Genomic DNA, 17,614 nt, shown 5'->3' on the forward strand with positions numbered 1-17,614 from the left:
GAGAGAAGAGAAGGAGAAACTTTTCTACATACATTTTGAAAACGATTGGTTTAGATTTAATGATTGAAACATTTCACTTTCTCCTAAAGATCTCCCATATTCCATTATCTTCCCCCCCCCTTCTCCAAATACGCTCATCATTTGTCTCAGAACTCTCTACTAGATAAAGAACACAATCTTGACCTTCTTTGTGACAAATCGTCACTCCGTCAGGAACGCATCGCTTTGCAGATCTGTCACTGTTTCGGCACTTTCTGCTTTCACGCATTTCGCTATGCCACGATGACCTTTCTGGGTCAAACGATATGCAGCCCAACCAACGGTTGAAGCGTTCGTTTCGCTAATTTGACGGCGAAGATTTTAAAAAAAAAAGGGACAAATAAACAACAATAAAAAAATTTAAAAAAAAACACACACACAGGCCTGTTCCAAGTGCGTGATCCTACTAAGTAGAGGGCGCTGCGACACAAACACGAGTGGCCGCGTGCCAGCATTGAGCGTGCAGCCGTTAGCCAACCAACGAACCAGCCAGCGTGTCTCGCGCGCTCTGGTCTCTACACCGCAACAAGCTCATGTCGGAGCCAGAATAACAATCAGTGGTTCGGAATCGTTTGAGGGACGCTGCTTAAAAACGCACGTCATTTGCTCGAAACGCCCACCACACCGACGCCCTTAGAGCTTGGTCAGGACACAGTTTTTCGAACCGCGATACTTTCCTTTTCTCTTTCTCTTTCTTTCTCTCTCTCTCTTTCTCTCTCTCTCTCTCTCTCTCTCTCTCTCTCCTCTCTCTTCGCAGATCATTCCTCGAGAGAACCACACACACACACGCACACTTCTTCAGCACGACACTAGAAAACACTAGAAACTTCGTAATGATCATCGCTTCGCGCCGGGTTCGCCCTGGGCTTGCGGACCAAGTTCTTTGCATCATCGTCCCGTGTCTGTTGCTTCCCCTACCCACGACGGTGCTATCGGCTGGGTTCATCCAAGGTAAGTTGCATTGTTTGGTTTATCATCCTATTAGCCAACCTCTCTCTCTCTGTCCCCCCCCCCTTCCAATCCTGCTTACCTTACCTTATCTCCCCCTTAGTTCTTTTCCCTCTATAATTGTCCTTGTCGGGAGGTCCCGAAGGGGTGGTCGTGTTGTTTTTCTCTCACTTCGATGAGTTCTGACCTTGAAAAATACTCGTCGGTGTGCGTCTAACGGCTTTTTAAAAGAGCCGTTCGTAGCTAGCTATTTACTGCCGACAAGTGTAACGGCACATTCCCGGATGTTGACTCACTTCTGGTTATGTGCATCTAATTAACGCACCAGCGGAAGTCACGGAATTTGGACCCTTTTAGGACACTAATCGATCTTCAGGGTTATCAGCAGATCTCGTCACTCTTTTCATAGTGGAGGGAAATATGCCAAAAGTCAAGGAAAGATCGCAGTGTATAGAACAATGGAATGTTTTGATTTGAATCTCATTCTACAGAGAGAGAGAGAGAGAGAGAGAGAGAGAAACGGGGAATGTAGAGGAACAGAACTAGCACTGAAAGAAAAGTTTCACTCCATCACTGCTATCAGTATCAGACAGCATCTTTCTCTGCTTTTTTTTTTTCCGTCCTATGAAAGTGCTATTAACTTTTTCTGTTGAGTGTGACTTGATGGTAGGTGTACATTTATACGTCATTATTCCTCGCACTAGATTTAATATGCACACACCGGTAGTACTTTATTTGGTTTGGAAATAGTATCAAGCGCATGTTGCTCAATTTTGTGTAATTTATTTGGAATTAATAGTTGTGTATTATTATTATTATTATTATTATTATTATTATTATTATTATTATTATTATTATTATTATTATTATTATTATTATTATACAGGCACATTCAGAGAATCAGATTAATATAATGTTCTCTTATGTTAATGAAATAGTTTACAAAAAAATTAAGAAATGATATTCCATTTTTGTCCATGTCTTGATTTCATGTAACAAATCGCAATTGAATTGGAAATTAGAATGAAAAATATTGTTTACACTAATAAAAAATTAAATTTATTTATTATGTAATTGGCATCTTAAGTTTTCTTTAAATTTTCATTTCGTCCAAAGAAATGATTTTTTTTTTTTATTCCCGTATTTCTACCAAATCATATCTTTTAAGGCCATGTCTTGTACATCAATGGAGTGAGCTACTGTTTGCCAGAGAATGCAGAACATTGTGAAATGTTCTACTTAAAATATCTAATTTCTATTTTTGGACCACCTTTTAATGTTTGAGGAAGGAGAAAGAATATAAAAATTGAGGGACTTATCAGAGCAGTGACGACAATGAAATTGCGATCTGAATACTCAGCTGTTAAACAAGTACTCTCATACACCGTGGTTGCACAACAAAGTGAAAGATCGCCCAACAAAAGTGGTAAGTGAATAAGTGAACATTATTAGCGAAATATCCATAACGGAGCTCTACTGCCATATTCGTCCACATTAATTGACTGTTGTAGGGCAGACAAAATCGAGAGTCAAAGAGATTGTTTCCGTTTTGTCTCTTATTCAAATAATGAATTTGCTGTTTCGCTAGAAATGGGCTTTCACATGACTTTTATATCCCATGAACTCATCAACGTCAATAAAACCTGTTATTAAATAGCAGAAATTATTCTGAATAAGAGAAATAGAAAAAGTTTTGTACGAAGAAACGTGTATCACTTATATCGTGATATAAATAAATGTCATTGGAATAGATTTTTTTTAAGCAATTGAAGAAATTTACAAAATAAACTTCTTAAATTAAAATGGACGAATTCTTTAGAATTGTGATCAGGATATTCAGGGGAAACAAAAAAGGAAAAGAAAACAGTGCATCATGGAAGTGAAGAAGTTATCAGTAGAGTCAATATATAAGCCTTGGATGGTGGAAAATGTTATAAATTATAGTCTGAACCAAGCTAAAAGAAACTTGAACAAAATAGTGTACTTTTAGTAATTTACAGTTTGTCGAATACTTTCCCTCAATCACTCTACCAGTTTAATAGGTAACCTATATAACCCCTTAATGTCCTACCCGAGGCAATCCATCTGTACTGGCGAAGGTACATTTAAATTTGCTTTCCTTTTAGTTAGTAGGATGAGTGACCTAAATAACAAAATGAAACACGCGATTGTATATACCGTGCAACTTAACTGTTTGCGACGTTCTTTTTTTACTGCTTTACTTCATTTTCACTTGCACAGCGGTACTTGATGGGGGGGGGGATAGGCAAACTTGTATCCGATGATTGAATGCCCTAGAACGAACAACTAACAGGTGTTTAGATCGGAAGTATTGATTTTTATTCTCGAAATGACAGGAACACTGAAAATAACCAAAAGGTATACATGAGGATGCTTGACTTTCTAGATCCAAAGTGGTGATCATTTCAAAATCTCCAGTACAATCAATAATGTGGAGTGGAATAAGTAGAATATGGTGTATCAACCTCCTCAGGAGTTTTTGTACTCCACCATTTTTGGTTCTTCATTACCACGTAGATCAGGCAAAATTTCCGGTGGGCCAAAATCATACAAGGCCTCAGGACCGCAGGGCACGTAATTTTCCTGAGATTTCTGGAGCCTTTTTTGGTCCACCCAGGCGTTTAAACATGAGCAAGCGAAATAAATTCGAATGAAAAATCAGGACAAGAACGAATGTATTGTGTAGGGCAGTGGCGCACTCAGAGGGGGGGGGGATCCTGACCCCCTCCAAAGAAAAAGGGAAAAAACACTAGAAAATTTTCTAAGAATCTTTCCCTAATTAAAATTCTTTTTTTTTTTAAATTTATGTTGTGTCGTATCTTCTATTTCTATACTACTTATGAATTATCGATCATTGCATATGCTCAGTCATAGGTCGTATGCAGTGCGTATTGTGTATTCTCTAATCGTATACTCAACTCGGGACCCACCCAAGTTTAAATCCTGAGTGCGCTACTAGTGTAGGAATATGCTCTGCTATTATATACTGGAAATATAATAAAATGGAAATAAATAGAATAATTCGGAACTGCTAAACAACAACAACGTGAAATTTCCATTTCTTTATATTAACCTTATTTATCATTCAGTCTTACTTTGAACATGATTTAATTTAGTTTTAGTTATTCATTTTAATGAATGAATAGAACAATACATACATAGCAGAAAATAGCAGCAAACTTTTGAGATTATAAAAAGATTTTTATGATTGTGTAAAGTCAGTGAGTTTTTTTTTTTTTTTTTTTTTGTATTTTCGTTTTTCCACAGCATTAAATTTTTTGTAAACAATAAAAGTTTTGCGTCACTAGAGGGCGATCATTCTTCTCTAAATGTCACGGCGTTGAAGATAATTTCATCCATTTTTGTGTATTCTTTAGATCATTTCGTATGCGTGAACAGGAATGATAAGTTTGCATTGCGAAGTTTAAAAGCGTTTGACGACACAACTAGTTTTATTGTTCTGATCGTAAATAGTCTTTTGCCGTTTCTAATTTCTGTCTCCGTGTCATCCACAATAACCATAGAGAATGTAATCGTCAATGGCAAACGACGAAGACGAATGAGAAAATAGTAATATCTTTAAGATTACTAGCGAAAGAGGTTAACGCAAAACGAAGCTTTTACAATAAACGAGTTAGTCTGCTGGTATTACTGTAATTATTTTGCTATCGCCTGTCTGTCTCTTGGTATGTTATTTTTTTTATTATTATTATTATTTTCTGTTTCTATTCCGTTTTTAAACATTTATCTGAGTGACCTACATTTTTGTTTAATTTTATTACATTAAATGAAAGAATTAGTGAGGTAGAAAGTTAGGCTGTATTACACCATCAAAATTGTTTATTTATTTATTATTATTATTTTTTAATTATAGACTTACTGTTTGTAGGTTTACAAAAATAAGAATCAGCGTTTGTCATCGTAAAATTAAGATATTATTCTTATTTGGCTTGACACTTTTTCCCCTCAATTTATTTTAATTTTAAGATTTGAAGATTTCTGACGCACTATAGGTGCTATAGCGCAAATACTGAAATATTGCAAATACTTTTTATTTTGCTGAGGCTACCATATTTTGAAATTATAAGATAAATCAATAATCGAATATTAAAAGAAAATTATTAAGTTTAAGAAATATTTTAAGGCTCTTCGTTTTTAATTTGAAAAATCACTTGCTAAGAAATTAATTTCACTTTATGACATCGTCCTAGAGATAGCCCTTCACAAGATGCACATTTTCCTTACCTTCCTCATTTCCCCTAAAGTGTATTGTATCATTTGTATTGTTAAATGTACCATGTAAGAATAACCCCTGCATATACTTTCTGGTAAATTTTGGCTAATACATTGTCGCTTGTACAATATAATAGTTACACAAGATGGCGCTGCTGCATACCAGTAGTGTCGGTAAACTAGCGTAAACGATTTTTCAGCAAATAAAATACTTGGTTCTTAATTTTTACTATTTAAAAAAAAAAAAAAAACTAATATATTAAAATAACTAGGCATTTTATTTCCTGTTAGTTTTATTTTTTCAAATAATCATTTATGTTATTAATCAATTTTAGCAATGAAGTTTTAGACATATATTACTTTATGATAAGTTATTTTTACATTGGCAAAAAAAAAATACTCAAAATATATTCATGTTTACATTACGGTAGGAAAATAAGAAGTCATTTTGATGTGAAAGAGTTGGGTTTTTGAACTCCGTACCGCGAGATGCACTGTCTGCTCTTCAAGGAATTACTGTAGGGTGAAGAATTGCTGAATCAGGTTGAGATGCCGGAGAGTGCTCCACCTGGTCTACTGGCTTACATTAAAGTAGCCGCGGATAAAAATAGGGCATGGTGGAAAGTAAAGGGATGTGCCGATGCGTGGCTTTTAATCAGCTCTCATTCATCAAGACGGCTTCCTCGTGCAACCACTGAGGCCTGCTTCCTGCTTCTCCGTTACGTACTGTTCTAAGCGTTTCTTACGAGCAGTGAAAGAATATCTTCCCGATTTAATCGTCTGCTATGGAACACGACTTTAATTCTACCCTCGTTTTCTTCTTACGATGCATGTTGGGTTACAGAGACATCATGGAAAGAATCTTCTTCGCGATGGTAAACGCAGACAGATATAACCCAGTGCTAAACCACGTAGGAGTTAACCGATAATTTATGACCTTTTTTCATTTGCTTTCTTAGACGAGCAAAAGAGTAGGGGGAAATGTCATAATCATACCATATACAGTCTTTAATGATCAATTTAAAAGATCAAAAATGGATATTTCAGCCGAACATTCATGCAACAGAATACCAATAACTGTAAAAAAATGTCTATCCTGTTTTTCCTCCTCCAATTTATACCTACTAAAAAAAGTGGGATGTAATGTTGCTCAAATACATCGTGATATATCCCTACACCACTTTAAAAACTTTACCAATAGATTAAATGCCTACCGTTTTAGCTTTAAAAAAAAAAAATGTTAGCATTATAAATAATACGCTACTATGCCAAGTATTTAGGAAATAAACGCTACAGATAGCTAAGTAATATGATATTTATTAATAAACATGATAAGGGACGCGCCAATTTTTATCTTAAATAACAGCAGAAATATTGTTTATTTAATATGACCTACTGTGGACTACATCATAGTCATGAAGTCCACAGTGGCTCGTATTAAATAAGCAATCTGTCATTCCTCTACCACCTTTCATAATAATTCCATTATTATGAAAGGATAGAGGATTTCTTAGACAGTACGCAACTTCCGTCACCTGCTGTTAAGACAGCCTGCTTATTGGAGGTCCAAAATGGCTCAAAAAGTTCCGTTTAGTCTCATCTCATCTCCTCTCACCTGCGGCATTAAGTGTAAGATAAGTTTACAATCTTTCATAGATGGGATTCGCAAAAACTACATTGAAGAATTATCACTCGAATTATTCTGAGAAAATTCTGCTTTCATCTAGCGTAAAATTGGGGGGGGGGGGTTAATAATTGGATACGATAAATGCTCTAACTCCTTTTCATTTCCCAAGTGGCACTCTTTTAGCCATAAAGCTAACCGCGATGACCGAGTGGATAACATCCGCTCTGTACTAAAGTAGACTTATGTTCGAATCCGAACTGTGACATGGATGTTTATGAATGCCTTTAGGTGAGAAATGATTTTCATCTTCCAGTGTGAAGTCACCGCCATGTTTCATTGGAAGTCAGAAGTGGCATAAAAATATTCTAAGTCTATAGCAGGATTTCTGAATTATCTGACGTTTAGTCCATCCAGGATACTAATATATTATATGGTTTCGTGGATGAGATTCACAGAAAAAATGTTCAGTGCATTCCTGTGATGTGCTAGATCAGAGGTGATGTTTCTAACTGCCAACTATTTCTTTATATGTACTCGTGTGTGTTTTTTCTACGGTCGTTTTTTCTCATTTGGGAGATATAAAAACCAAGTTTCTTCAGGGATAAAAACCTATTACCTACCTAAGATACTAACTCTGGAATCGGCCGATAAAAAAAGCATAAAGTTTGAACTTCCATAAATGATGGTAGAATCAATCCCATTGTTTAATTTTAATACTATCATTTATAAAGTTCAAGGAGCGGGAGGGAGGGGAATGGTAACGAATCAAGCTAAAAACAAATAAAAAATGCATTTGGCTGTATATTGGCGAAACATGACACTGGGAGGTTTAATGCCACAGCAAAATGAAACATCACTGCGTCTACTCGACGTCCGTATTCCTCCATGCCTTAAAAATGAATAACAGTTAACCTCAGTATCAGAATGCATATGGTCCAAGTTTATAAAATACCCTCTTTTGAATTCATTTTTCCTGGTTAACACTAAAACCCACATCCTGTTGATTGAAGATCGAGTACGTTACCACTTGGTCAACTTGGTTTAACCCTATTTGTGTTTGACTACCGCAGTCGTGATCATGACATTTATTTTTCGGTTGGAAAAACTTGAGTTCGATTCCCGTCAATTCGATCTGGTCTCCTAAGTAGGTAGCAGGGTTTTTTTCCTTCTCCAAAACAGATAAACTTTCTCATTTTTCTTGCTTGCTTCTCGTCTACAGAGATTATTTTAACTTATTATCAAGACTTTTTCATACTTGACTGTCCTTTGACAACACGAAGTTCCCTTATACAAAAGAATCTTCAGGCTAAGAAAGCAAAGTGGAAACAAAATTATTATCGCAGTATCCGTGTACGTAATATCGGTGATGATAAGGAGCTAATTGGATGGAATAACTGTCTCTTTTTCTTTGGCGGCAGTATTCTACAGAGCAAAAAAAAAAAAAAAAAAGTTCGTAACCTTGATGGGTAACTTGTTTTGAACTTAAATATTTCTCAAGGTGAATTAGACTCGAGCGTGACTGACTATGTTTTACGTTCAAGAAGTACGATATTATCTTGACTATTATTAGGTTAGTGTTTATCACATGGTTCAACTCGTCCTTTTCTTTTTCTTTTCCTTTTTATTAAGCGCTGGATTCCATTGGATTTCACTTATATATTGAACCAGGAAATCAAGAGAGGGATATTATTTTCGATTTGATTAATACTTTCATTAATTAGAGCGTCCTTGTTTTGGATTCAGTGTTAGCAGGAAGAACTTAATATTAATTGCAAGGGTTTAATAAGCATCTGTTCATGGGATGCACCCTAAGGCTACCTCCATAAATATGCTGAAAAATAAAGGAAAACCTTAAACAAAAATGCATGCATAATATAATTTTGCAGTGTACATTAAGTACGGTTTAATTCTATTAGCTTAACTCCCAAGCCATTTAAGTGCGGTGAGTGTTATATAAGTGTTCTTAGGAGGCTTGTATATTACGTGGGGAGAAGCACCTGGAGAAAATATAATTCATATCATTCCCCCTCCCCCACCACCACCACCACCACCACACACACACACACACCGGCACATCACCTCTTTTTTTTTTAAGCAAGGTTCGAGATTAAAATTGCTTGAAATTATAATAAGAAGGTTTACTATGACTTAAGAAGTGTTTGTTTTATTTCTTTTCAAACATATTCGATGAGACACGACAGTTTTGCAATAAAAAAAAGGGAAAAGAATGCTTGCGATTTAATGAGTGCCTATCACATTGTCTGTGAGGATGATTACATGTACTTCGATAAGTACATGTTAACAGCAATGTACTTATCGAAGACTGCTGAACACATCGCACTATTTTCCAGAAATAAATGCGTTTCAGTAGTCAGCAAAAAAGCAATACTCTTCTGTCTATAAGGCAATTGTACTTCATTCAGCTATAAAAAATAATAAAAACATTTGGGTTTTTGCATGATCTCTGACTTTGTTTAGCTGGATAACACTAGTGAATTATTTTACAGTAATCCCAAATGGTGCAAGGCGTTTAGAAACGTTTCTGACCATCTCACCACCAAGACTTTCTAGGGAGTCATAAGCAGTCCTCGCTACTGAGATGGTCAGAAAAAAACGACTTGCACCATTTGGAATTACTGTAAAAAAATTAACTGGTGATCTGCAGCTAATAAAGTCAGAGGCCATGCAAACACAGATGTGTACTACATCATACTTACTACAACAGAGAAGTGGACTGTAGTTACAATGAAATTAACTGGAGACATTGCTCTTTACATAGTTGGTACGACTCATAATCTTAGATGAGGTATATCTTTTGCATGAAGATCGACGTACAGTTTTAGAGCCCTTGGTAGCTAGGGCATTAAGACAGATTGTTTATGTGGCTTCCGTGAAAGCCGTTGTTGTTGAGATTGTCAGAAACTTTTCTAAACGACTTGCACTGTTTAGGATTACTGTATGAGAATTAACTGGTAACAAAAGCATTCGTCGGACCTGCAGTCCTCTGAAAACTAACCTGACACATTTCAAGTAAGTGAAAACACACACACACACACACACACACACACACACACACACACACACACACACACACACACACACACACACACACACACACACACACACACACACACACACACACACACACATTGCGATTCTATCCTTTCGTTTTATCTTTTTATTTAGATATTTATATTATTATAAATTTCGTTATATCTTGTAAACAGAGTACTGCTTTGTACTCTTGTAAGAAACGACCTATAAGTACTGTGTCTTCAGTATATCGGAGCTGATGATAACTAGTTAATGGCCTCTGTGACCAAGTTAATAATATCGCTTTGCAACCAATGGGCTGTGGGTTCCAATCCTATTGAGGTATAGATGTTTGTGAATGACTGTCGATAATAGATTATTTTCATCTCTTGATGTAAAATCACCACATTGCTCACTGGAGACTTGAAATATCTTAAAGTGTGATCTCTAGAAAAGTGTTTAGGATCGTCTAACTCTTTGGAATTCCATTATGGTATTAATGTACTGATATGATTCCATTATGGTATTAGTATGGTATTAATGATTCCATTATGGTATTTTGAGTTCCATTCTGGTATTAATGTACTGATATACAAACCTAAAAGAATCATATCCACTTCGTTGATATGATTCTTTTAGGTTTGTATAAGCAGAACCTCTCATCGTTGAAAACTATGCCGAACTACTTAAACCACACGTTAGTCCTCTTAAATAGATAAACAAATGATGTATAAAGAGAAAGAACCAGGGAGATTATATAGAAATCCACCTCTTTTTCTCTCTCTCTCTCTTTTTTTTTTTTTTTTTTTTTGTGGAAGAGACTTTCCTGTTGCTATTAGAACCGCGAAATTTCTCAGTGCGAGTTGGGCGAGAAGGAATTGAAAACACTCAGTGTATGTACTTATCGAAAACTCAAGAGGTCCAACGAAAACTTGCTGCAGGAGAAGCAGAAATGCTGGTTATGCCACTGCAGGTTATCCCTTAGATTTGATACTGTCGAAGAAAGGCAGACAAGCAGATTACTATCGACCAAGTCATGGACACTTGGTGCTTCCTGGTTAAAGACAGAGATATAAATTTAGCAGCTGAGTGTGAAACAAGCATACGATCTACAATTATGATCTGCACACCTTTTTCATGATTTCCCATGAAAGAGACGTATAACAGCAATATCTCTAAATCTTTGCATCCTTCAATCTTGGCAAGGACGCGAAGATCTACACACACACTTTCTAACATGCCACTGAGTTCAAATGAATGTGACAAAATTCAAACGAAGGTGTAATGCATCAACATTTACTAAGCTACTTTACCATTGAGGAAGTGAGATTCAATAGACTCTGAGGTCCAGTCTATCGGAAATAGAAAGATATTATATTAAGAAAGACAAAATAGACAGATACGATGATTCATTTTCCTCCGAATATATACGTAGGTTGATTCGGGATGGCACTATCCCGTAAATTTAATCAACACAGAGAACAGGAACCGACCACTTAGCTGTTTATAACGCCTACCTCGTGCTAGCACGCTAACCTCGACCGATAACGTAACACTAAGATATATAAAAATGCATTCGTGACCTAAAAAGAAAGCAGCCCACGTGCATGGGAAGACCACCGTAAACTGTATTTGGCCCTTTGCCATTTTCTCTGATGTAACACAGGGACTGGGAGGGGGGGGGTACACTGATTAGATAGGTGGGTGATAATAAGTTCCCCGTCTGGTAAAGCCTCTTACAGTTATTCGCATTCATAGGAGAAGGACACTGATACAGTTACCAGTGGGACTACAAATTACTCTTTTGTTCGCAGCAAATAACAGAGGTGAAGATTGAGAGTTGAAACATATCAGCGATACTCTGGGAAAGTTAGTGGAGGAAAATTATCGGTACTTATCAGCGCTCAACTGATTATTTGCGTCTGTCTTGTAACGTGTGCAATCTCTTTCTTCGAAGAAGAGGTAAATATTGTACTTAAAAGGTGTAATTGTTACAATAACGAAAAAGGAGTGCTTTAGAATCTTGTACAAGAGAGAAATAAAGTAGTTTTGTTATGCTAGGATTTAAAAAAAAATTTTTTTTGGCTTTCTTATATTAGTAAGTAAATTGTTAATTTATGTGGTGATAAAAGCAAAGTTTTAACATTACTACATTAGCCCTCCCCTACCAAAAGTTTTAGTATTGAATTTAATGATTAATATCAAGTAAGAATTAAAGAAAGAATATCAGCATTTATTGTAATTATAAAGTGAATATTGACGTATTGTACTATTGTGTTTGAAAATAAGGAAGTGTGCAGGTTTGGCTTTTCAACTGAAGGTGAGTTAATCGGTCTTATACGGAAGCGGAGGATTCCTTCCGGAAAACAGATAAATCGGCCAGAAGAACACGCCCATTTACGGATATAGTATGCTTGCTTCATAGCTTTAATTGCTTCGATCATAATTCCAAATAATCTGACATACTCCAAGCCCTAGTCTTGTTACAAAAAGAAGGAAACAGTTTTATTCATAGGTTATATTTATCCTTGAAAGATTCTACTACAGTAATGTAAAAAAAAAAAATTCTTGAAATTCGTCAAATACTTTATTCTAAACTGTATCTACTAGTGGTGATTGCAAAGCAAATTTCATCGTTAGGTTATGTTAATCTCATTTGTGAAAATTCCTTTTATTTATTTATTTTATTTTTTTTGTAATTAGTATTGGTTGGAATTGAGGCCGAAGTAATCGACAGTTTGAGACATGTGTATTATTATCTCTGTTGATTGCATGTTTTTTCGCCAATCTTCTGGGTTTTTTTTTTTTTTTTCGATATTCTGGTACGAAAAAATTTCTTTCTACATATGAGATCAACTTTCTCGCCTTCAGATAAAAAAAATTTAAGGAACGTTTATAAGTTCAAATCTTAGACGATGATTTGAATCCACCCCTTCCAACCGAAGGGAAAATGTCACGTGGTCGGTGCCACTACGCCACAGAGGGACTAGTTTTTTATACATTTACATTACTCAAGGGCAATCCAAAATATTCATTCCAGTTTAAAATCAAGATTTGTTCTTTGATTATTCAAAAAATGGATTTGTTAAAAATCCAGAATTTGAATGCAAGTTGAATTTTTGAATTCCAAATTGGAAAAACTGGCATTTATTACTGCAGGGTGCAGATTTTTTATGCAAGTGGAAATGAAGAGATGGACTTACCCGGTTTAAATGTCATACCGGTTACAGTTTAAAATAAAAAAATTAATCGCCTAACACATTTTTATTTCTCAGAGAGCAGGCAGAACTCCATTGGCTCGCTAACTCATTTGGGGGGGGGGGAAATCTGCCACCATTTTCCACCTTACCAGTAGCTTAGCCCCTGGCCATCGATGATTTTATAGGAATCGGCGGTGGGGGGATACGGCAAACAGCTGCTGCCATCTCGATCTTGATCCCTAAACGTCATATTGTTATCTTAAATAGTGTGAATCTAAGGTATTTTTTCTGAGATGTGGAGGGTTGAAATCCCGAATTTCCGGAGAAAACAAACCTACCTGCCTCTGCTAGAGATTGACCAATTCGGGAACCGGTTGAAAAATGGGTTAGAAAAATTCCTCCAGTCGCGACTAGAATCGAACTCATAAGAGGTTTTCTTCTGGTAGTTTAGCATGATGCTACCAGAAACATCACTACAATAATACACATTTTACTAACAGTAAATATTCTTTTAGGCGATAACCAAATGGAACTGGAGTTTTCACAGTAGATCAATAGTTTCCTAAATCCCAGCCCACAATGTTATTGTTATTATTATTGTTGTTTAAATTCCGCTAGAAACCTGAAACACATGTAGTGCGTTAGTGAGCTAAAGGTTAGACAATCCAGAAGTCCTACTCTAAAGATCAAACATAGAACTTTTTCCACCTTCCTCGCTGCTTCAGTAAGCTGGGCACAGAGCAGCGAAATTCGTCTACTACCTAAAAACTTCGCAAACATTCATGCTCGCAGTGGGATTCGAATCCCACGGCCTATTGGTTGGGAAAGCAGAATGCTTTTCACTCGACCAAGTAGGCCAGCTGAATTTTATTACAATAAAATGGTTCGGTTTTATAAAATTAAGTACGAAAATAGTTTTAATAAAACGGATCATACACTCAAAATCCTTTATACTACCAACTCACATCTACCATTAAGCTGATGGCCAGATTTATGGATGCATTTTTCTATATAACGAGTTCCTATGGAGGAACAGTCACGCAAACCCCTGGTGGCCTTCCTCAGCTAAGACTATGAAACCAGTAGGTTAAGGATTCAATTCGATAAAAATGAAGTAGATGCAATTAGCTCTATTCTGACATTAGAATTTTTCTAATTTCTTAAACAGAATTGTTTTTCTAACCTCACAGTGTGAAATAGGTCGCACTAAACACAATTAGATAATGGATGGCTTTGGAACAATCTAAGGAATTGAAGGCAGTCTGCACCTATGGTTTTAAAACTATGCCTTAACTATCATACCACAAAAAAATTAATTTAGGTAGAGACCTGAATGAGGTCTTTATAAAAGCACTTAAGGGAACCAACGGAAATCACGTCGTTAAAGGAATCTTATTCTGTTTTATTGAAGATGCTAATACTCGTAAGTGCAATATTTAGTGTTGCTTGCTTTGCAACTGAATTCATGACGCTTTTATTATGATTATGAAAGCTCCATCTCTTAAGTCTCCATAATGTAAGTTATCCTACCTGCTTTTCAAGAAAAGCTTGACTGCCTCAAATCAACCATATATATTCGTGATGAGGCTCCATACTTCGCCATCGTTGCACAATTTAATCTAAACTATTTGGCCAGTTATACAGGTGATTAGCTGTTTTCCCTCCTCTACCATCTGGATATCTAGTTTTTGATAGATTTGAATCCCATCAAACTATTTCAACATTTTTCGTTTGTTCTCTGCAAACTCCACTTCTCTGGTTGTCATTTTTGAAACTCGTTTTAAAGAAATTCTCTTTATCATGATTTGCGTGGTGCAAAACTAAATCTGGGCCTTTTTGATTTATTTTTGTTACCGAGGTATCTGAATAGATGAACTTGAATTATAGACAACTTTTTATAGCACTGAATGCATGCAAGATTAAAAACAGATAATATGAAAAATTGAATCTATACATTAAGCTCCTATTTCACCCAATTCTCCCTTAGGCTGAGAATGTATTTCCTCCTAGCACTCCGGTTTTTCCATCACTAAACAGCCAACCTGATGGCAACATACATAGCTGAAGAAAAGAGAGAGAGAGAGAGAAGATATATTAATTGTCTTGCATCTCGTTATTACCTGCCTAAACATTACACTTTGGAGTTCATATCAGGACCGATATTATCTGACGGAGCAAATTCATTCCTTTTAGGAACTGACACGTCTTGCCGAGTTTATCATCAGAACTTGTTTTTGACCAGCTCCCGAACAAGCATATACGTTATGATGAAAATGAAGAATGGGAAGAATTTACAATTCCACACACACCAGTGATATTTTTCACCGTATTCACGTTTTTTTTTTATTTTTTTATTTATTATTATTTTTTTTAAGCATAATTATCCTTTTAAAAGGTCCGCTAGGCCTGCATGACAACCGACCACTGAAGCTCAGAGATATTGTGTAACGTGGTAATAGAGAGCAGTGGTTTGCCAGTTCTTATCTGGGTTACGGCGATCTTCCACTATCACAATAGACCGGATGAACTGCCGTCACGCCCTCTGGTGAGCCTCAGGCTACTATTTGCCTTATGAATATCGAGGTCGAGTTATGGCGGAAAAACTGCAATATTTTCTCTGTATTAAAACTAAAAGTGCACGCCCTCGGCCATTTCGAGAAATAAACGAGAACAGGTGACAGGTGTCATTTGTTACCTGGATTCCTGGTTTTGGCTGCATTTTATCATTTGAGCTACTCAAGAATCAAAGGGATTTCGCACAAGGAACAATAGTATCGATTTATATGCGAACCACCTTCTACCCCCATCTGATTCTATACATTTTAACAGTTCAGAATATTTAACACTTCTGGTACACCGGTTTTTTGAACGAATCCGATTCTTATCCAACAATAATTTGACTTTAAATGAGATAATCTGAAAGGTCGGGTGGACATTATCATAAAGAGTGCAAATGCATTCTGGGAACGAATTAAAAGTAGCTTTGACTTGCTTGGATAACCTCGTTTTTAAGTTTGACATTAAGAGGTAGGTAAGGTCGCAGACTATTTAATTATTTAAGATGTTAAATGAGCTCGATTGAGAACGGTGTAATTAGTTTATTTCGTGTTTTTCTTTTTTGTAAAAAAAAAATATTCGCTGATTAGATGATTGTTGTGGCAATTCAGATTAGCCAGTAATATATTATACCGCTTAATACATACAGTACTAACAATGAGACTAGTATAAATTATGTCTATTAACTAAACTTGTTCTCCTGCAGGTTTGTTTGTTTTGCGGGAATAGAAAGCGAAGTTTCCTGAAGGAAAATGTATGTCTTCTGTAGATGACTGGCTTATCTTCTGTCAAAAAATTCTCACATTTCTCTTTTCCTAGAGATGAGATTCCAACCGAAGTTTTTTCATATTGAAAAGTAAATGTTATGCTGTCTCCTCCTAACAGAACTATCGCGTTGCTTTTAGGTAGGCAACTAAGGCCATGAGGCATAGTTTATTATTTTTATTCGATCCATGTGTTATCAGCATTGCCTGCTCGTGGAAGAGAGAAACTAAAGTTTATTGCAAAGAAAACTTTTCTCTACCTCCATTTGAGAGTGAATAATTTGGTTTTAGAGCACAACATGAGTTCTGTTTTAAAAGAATTCGAATTCAGGTCTTTCCCGGCAAGAGGTATTCTATCAATCTCAGATGGAGGCATGCAATTAAAAAAAAGGGAAGGGGGGGGGGAATTGGTTCTCCGTATAATATTAACTAGCATTCTGAGAAATGTCATCCATATATTTCGGAAGTGAATCTACATTCTGAAATTCATTAATTGCATGCTGTCAATAAGCTACAAATGTCACTAAGGAATGCCAACTTGAGATTATTCTTGAATAATATTAGGCAGTGATGAATCACGAGTACATCAGTTATTATTTTTTGTACCCAAATAAACAGAAGATAAAGAAATTAAACTCCCAAAGAAAGTTGAAAGTGAAAAACGATTGTTTATTTAAACATTTTATATGAGTGCGTATGCAAGTGTTTTATTTAAATAAAACGTTATAATGAAGATAAATGAACCTTAGCTAGCTTTTTAGCAACCTTTAAACCTGCATAAATTTAAAACTTCGAAAGGATTTTACAAACATCCATTCTACAAAAATTAGAACTTGAAACATTTGTATGATACAGAAAAGGCTCTACTCACTCAGCTCCCGAAGACAGATGGAATCTAATCGGGTTTTTTTTTTTTTGTTTGTTTGCTTGTTTTTTTGGCTTTTCCTATGAATGGTATGAAAGAATCCGTAACGAAAAAGTATTGTAAGATCAAGAAATACTTGATGGAAAAGACGATTATTACATCAAGTACTTGTTGACTTAATCCGCGGATAAAACCACGGTCATTATCGGGAGCATTAAGTCGCATGGAAAGGGAGAAAAAGTTGTCTCCAGGACTGAGTTTCATGGCCTCTATAAATCCTAATTGCCATATAATAAATAAAAGCAGTCCTATTTTTTAGCATAGGGAG

At 35.9% G+C, this 17,614-nt stretch overlaps 1 protein-coding gene across 1 annotated transcript in view; it reads left to right on the plus strand.

Moving 5' to 3' along the window:
* The first annotated feature begins 546 nt into the window (after nt 1-546).
* cv-2 (crosveinless 2-secreting protein) overlaps nt 547-17,614 on the plus strand; it is a 112,611-nt gene continuing 95,543 nt past the window's right edge. The window contains exon 1 of the mRNA XM_090415676.1: nt 547-990. Within this exon, the coding sequence (XP_090271802.1) occupies nt 873-990 (118 nt within the window). The 5' untranslated portion in view covers nt 547-872. The remainder of the gene's footprint in view (nt 991-17,614) is intronic.

Source organism: Typopeltis vanoorti, chromosome 3, assembly GCF_054136105.1.
Source record: "Typopeltis vanoorti isolate ZY-2024b chromosome 3, IOZ_Tvanoo_1.0, whole genome shotgun sequence".
Taxonomy (NCBI): domain Eukaryota; kingdom Metazoa; phylum Arthropoda; class Arachnida; order Uropygi; family Thelyphonidae; genus Typopeltis; species Typopeltis vanoorti.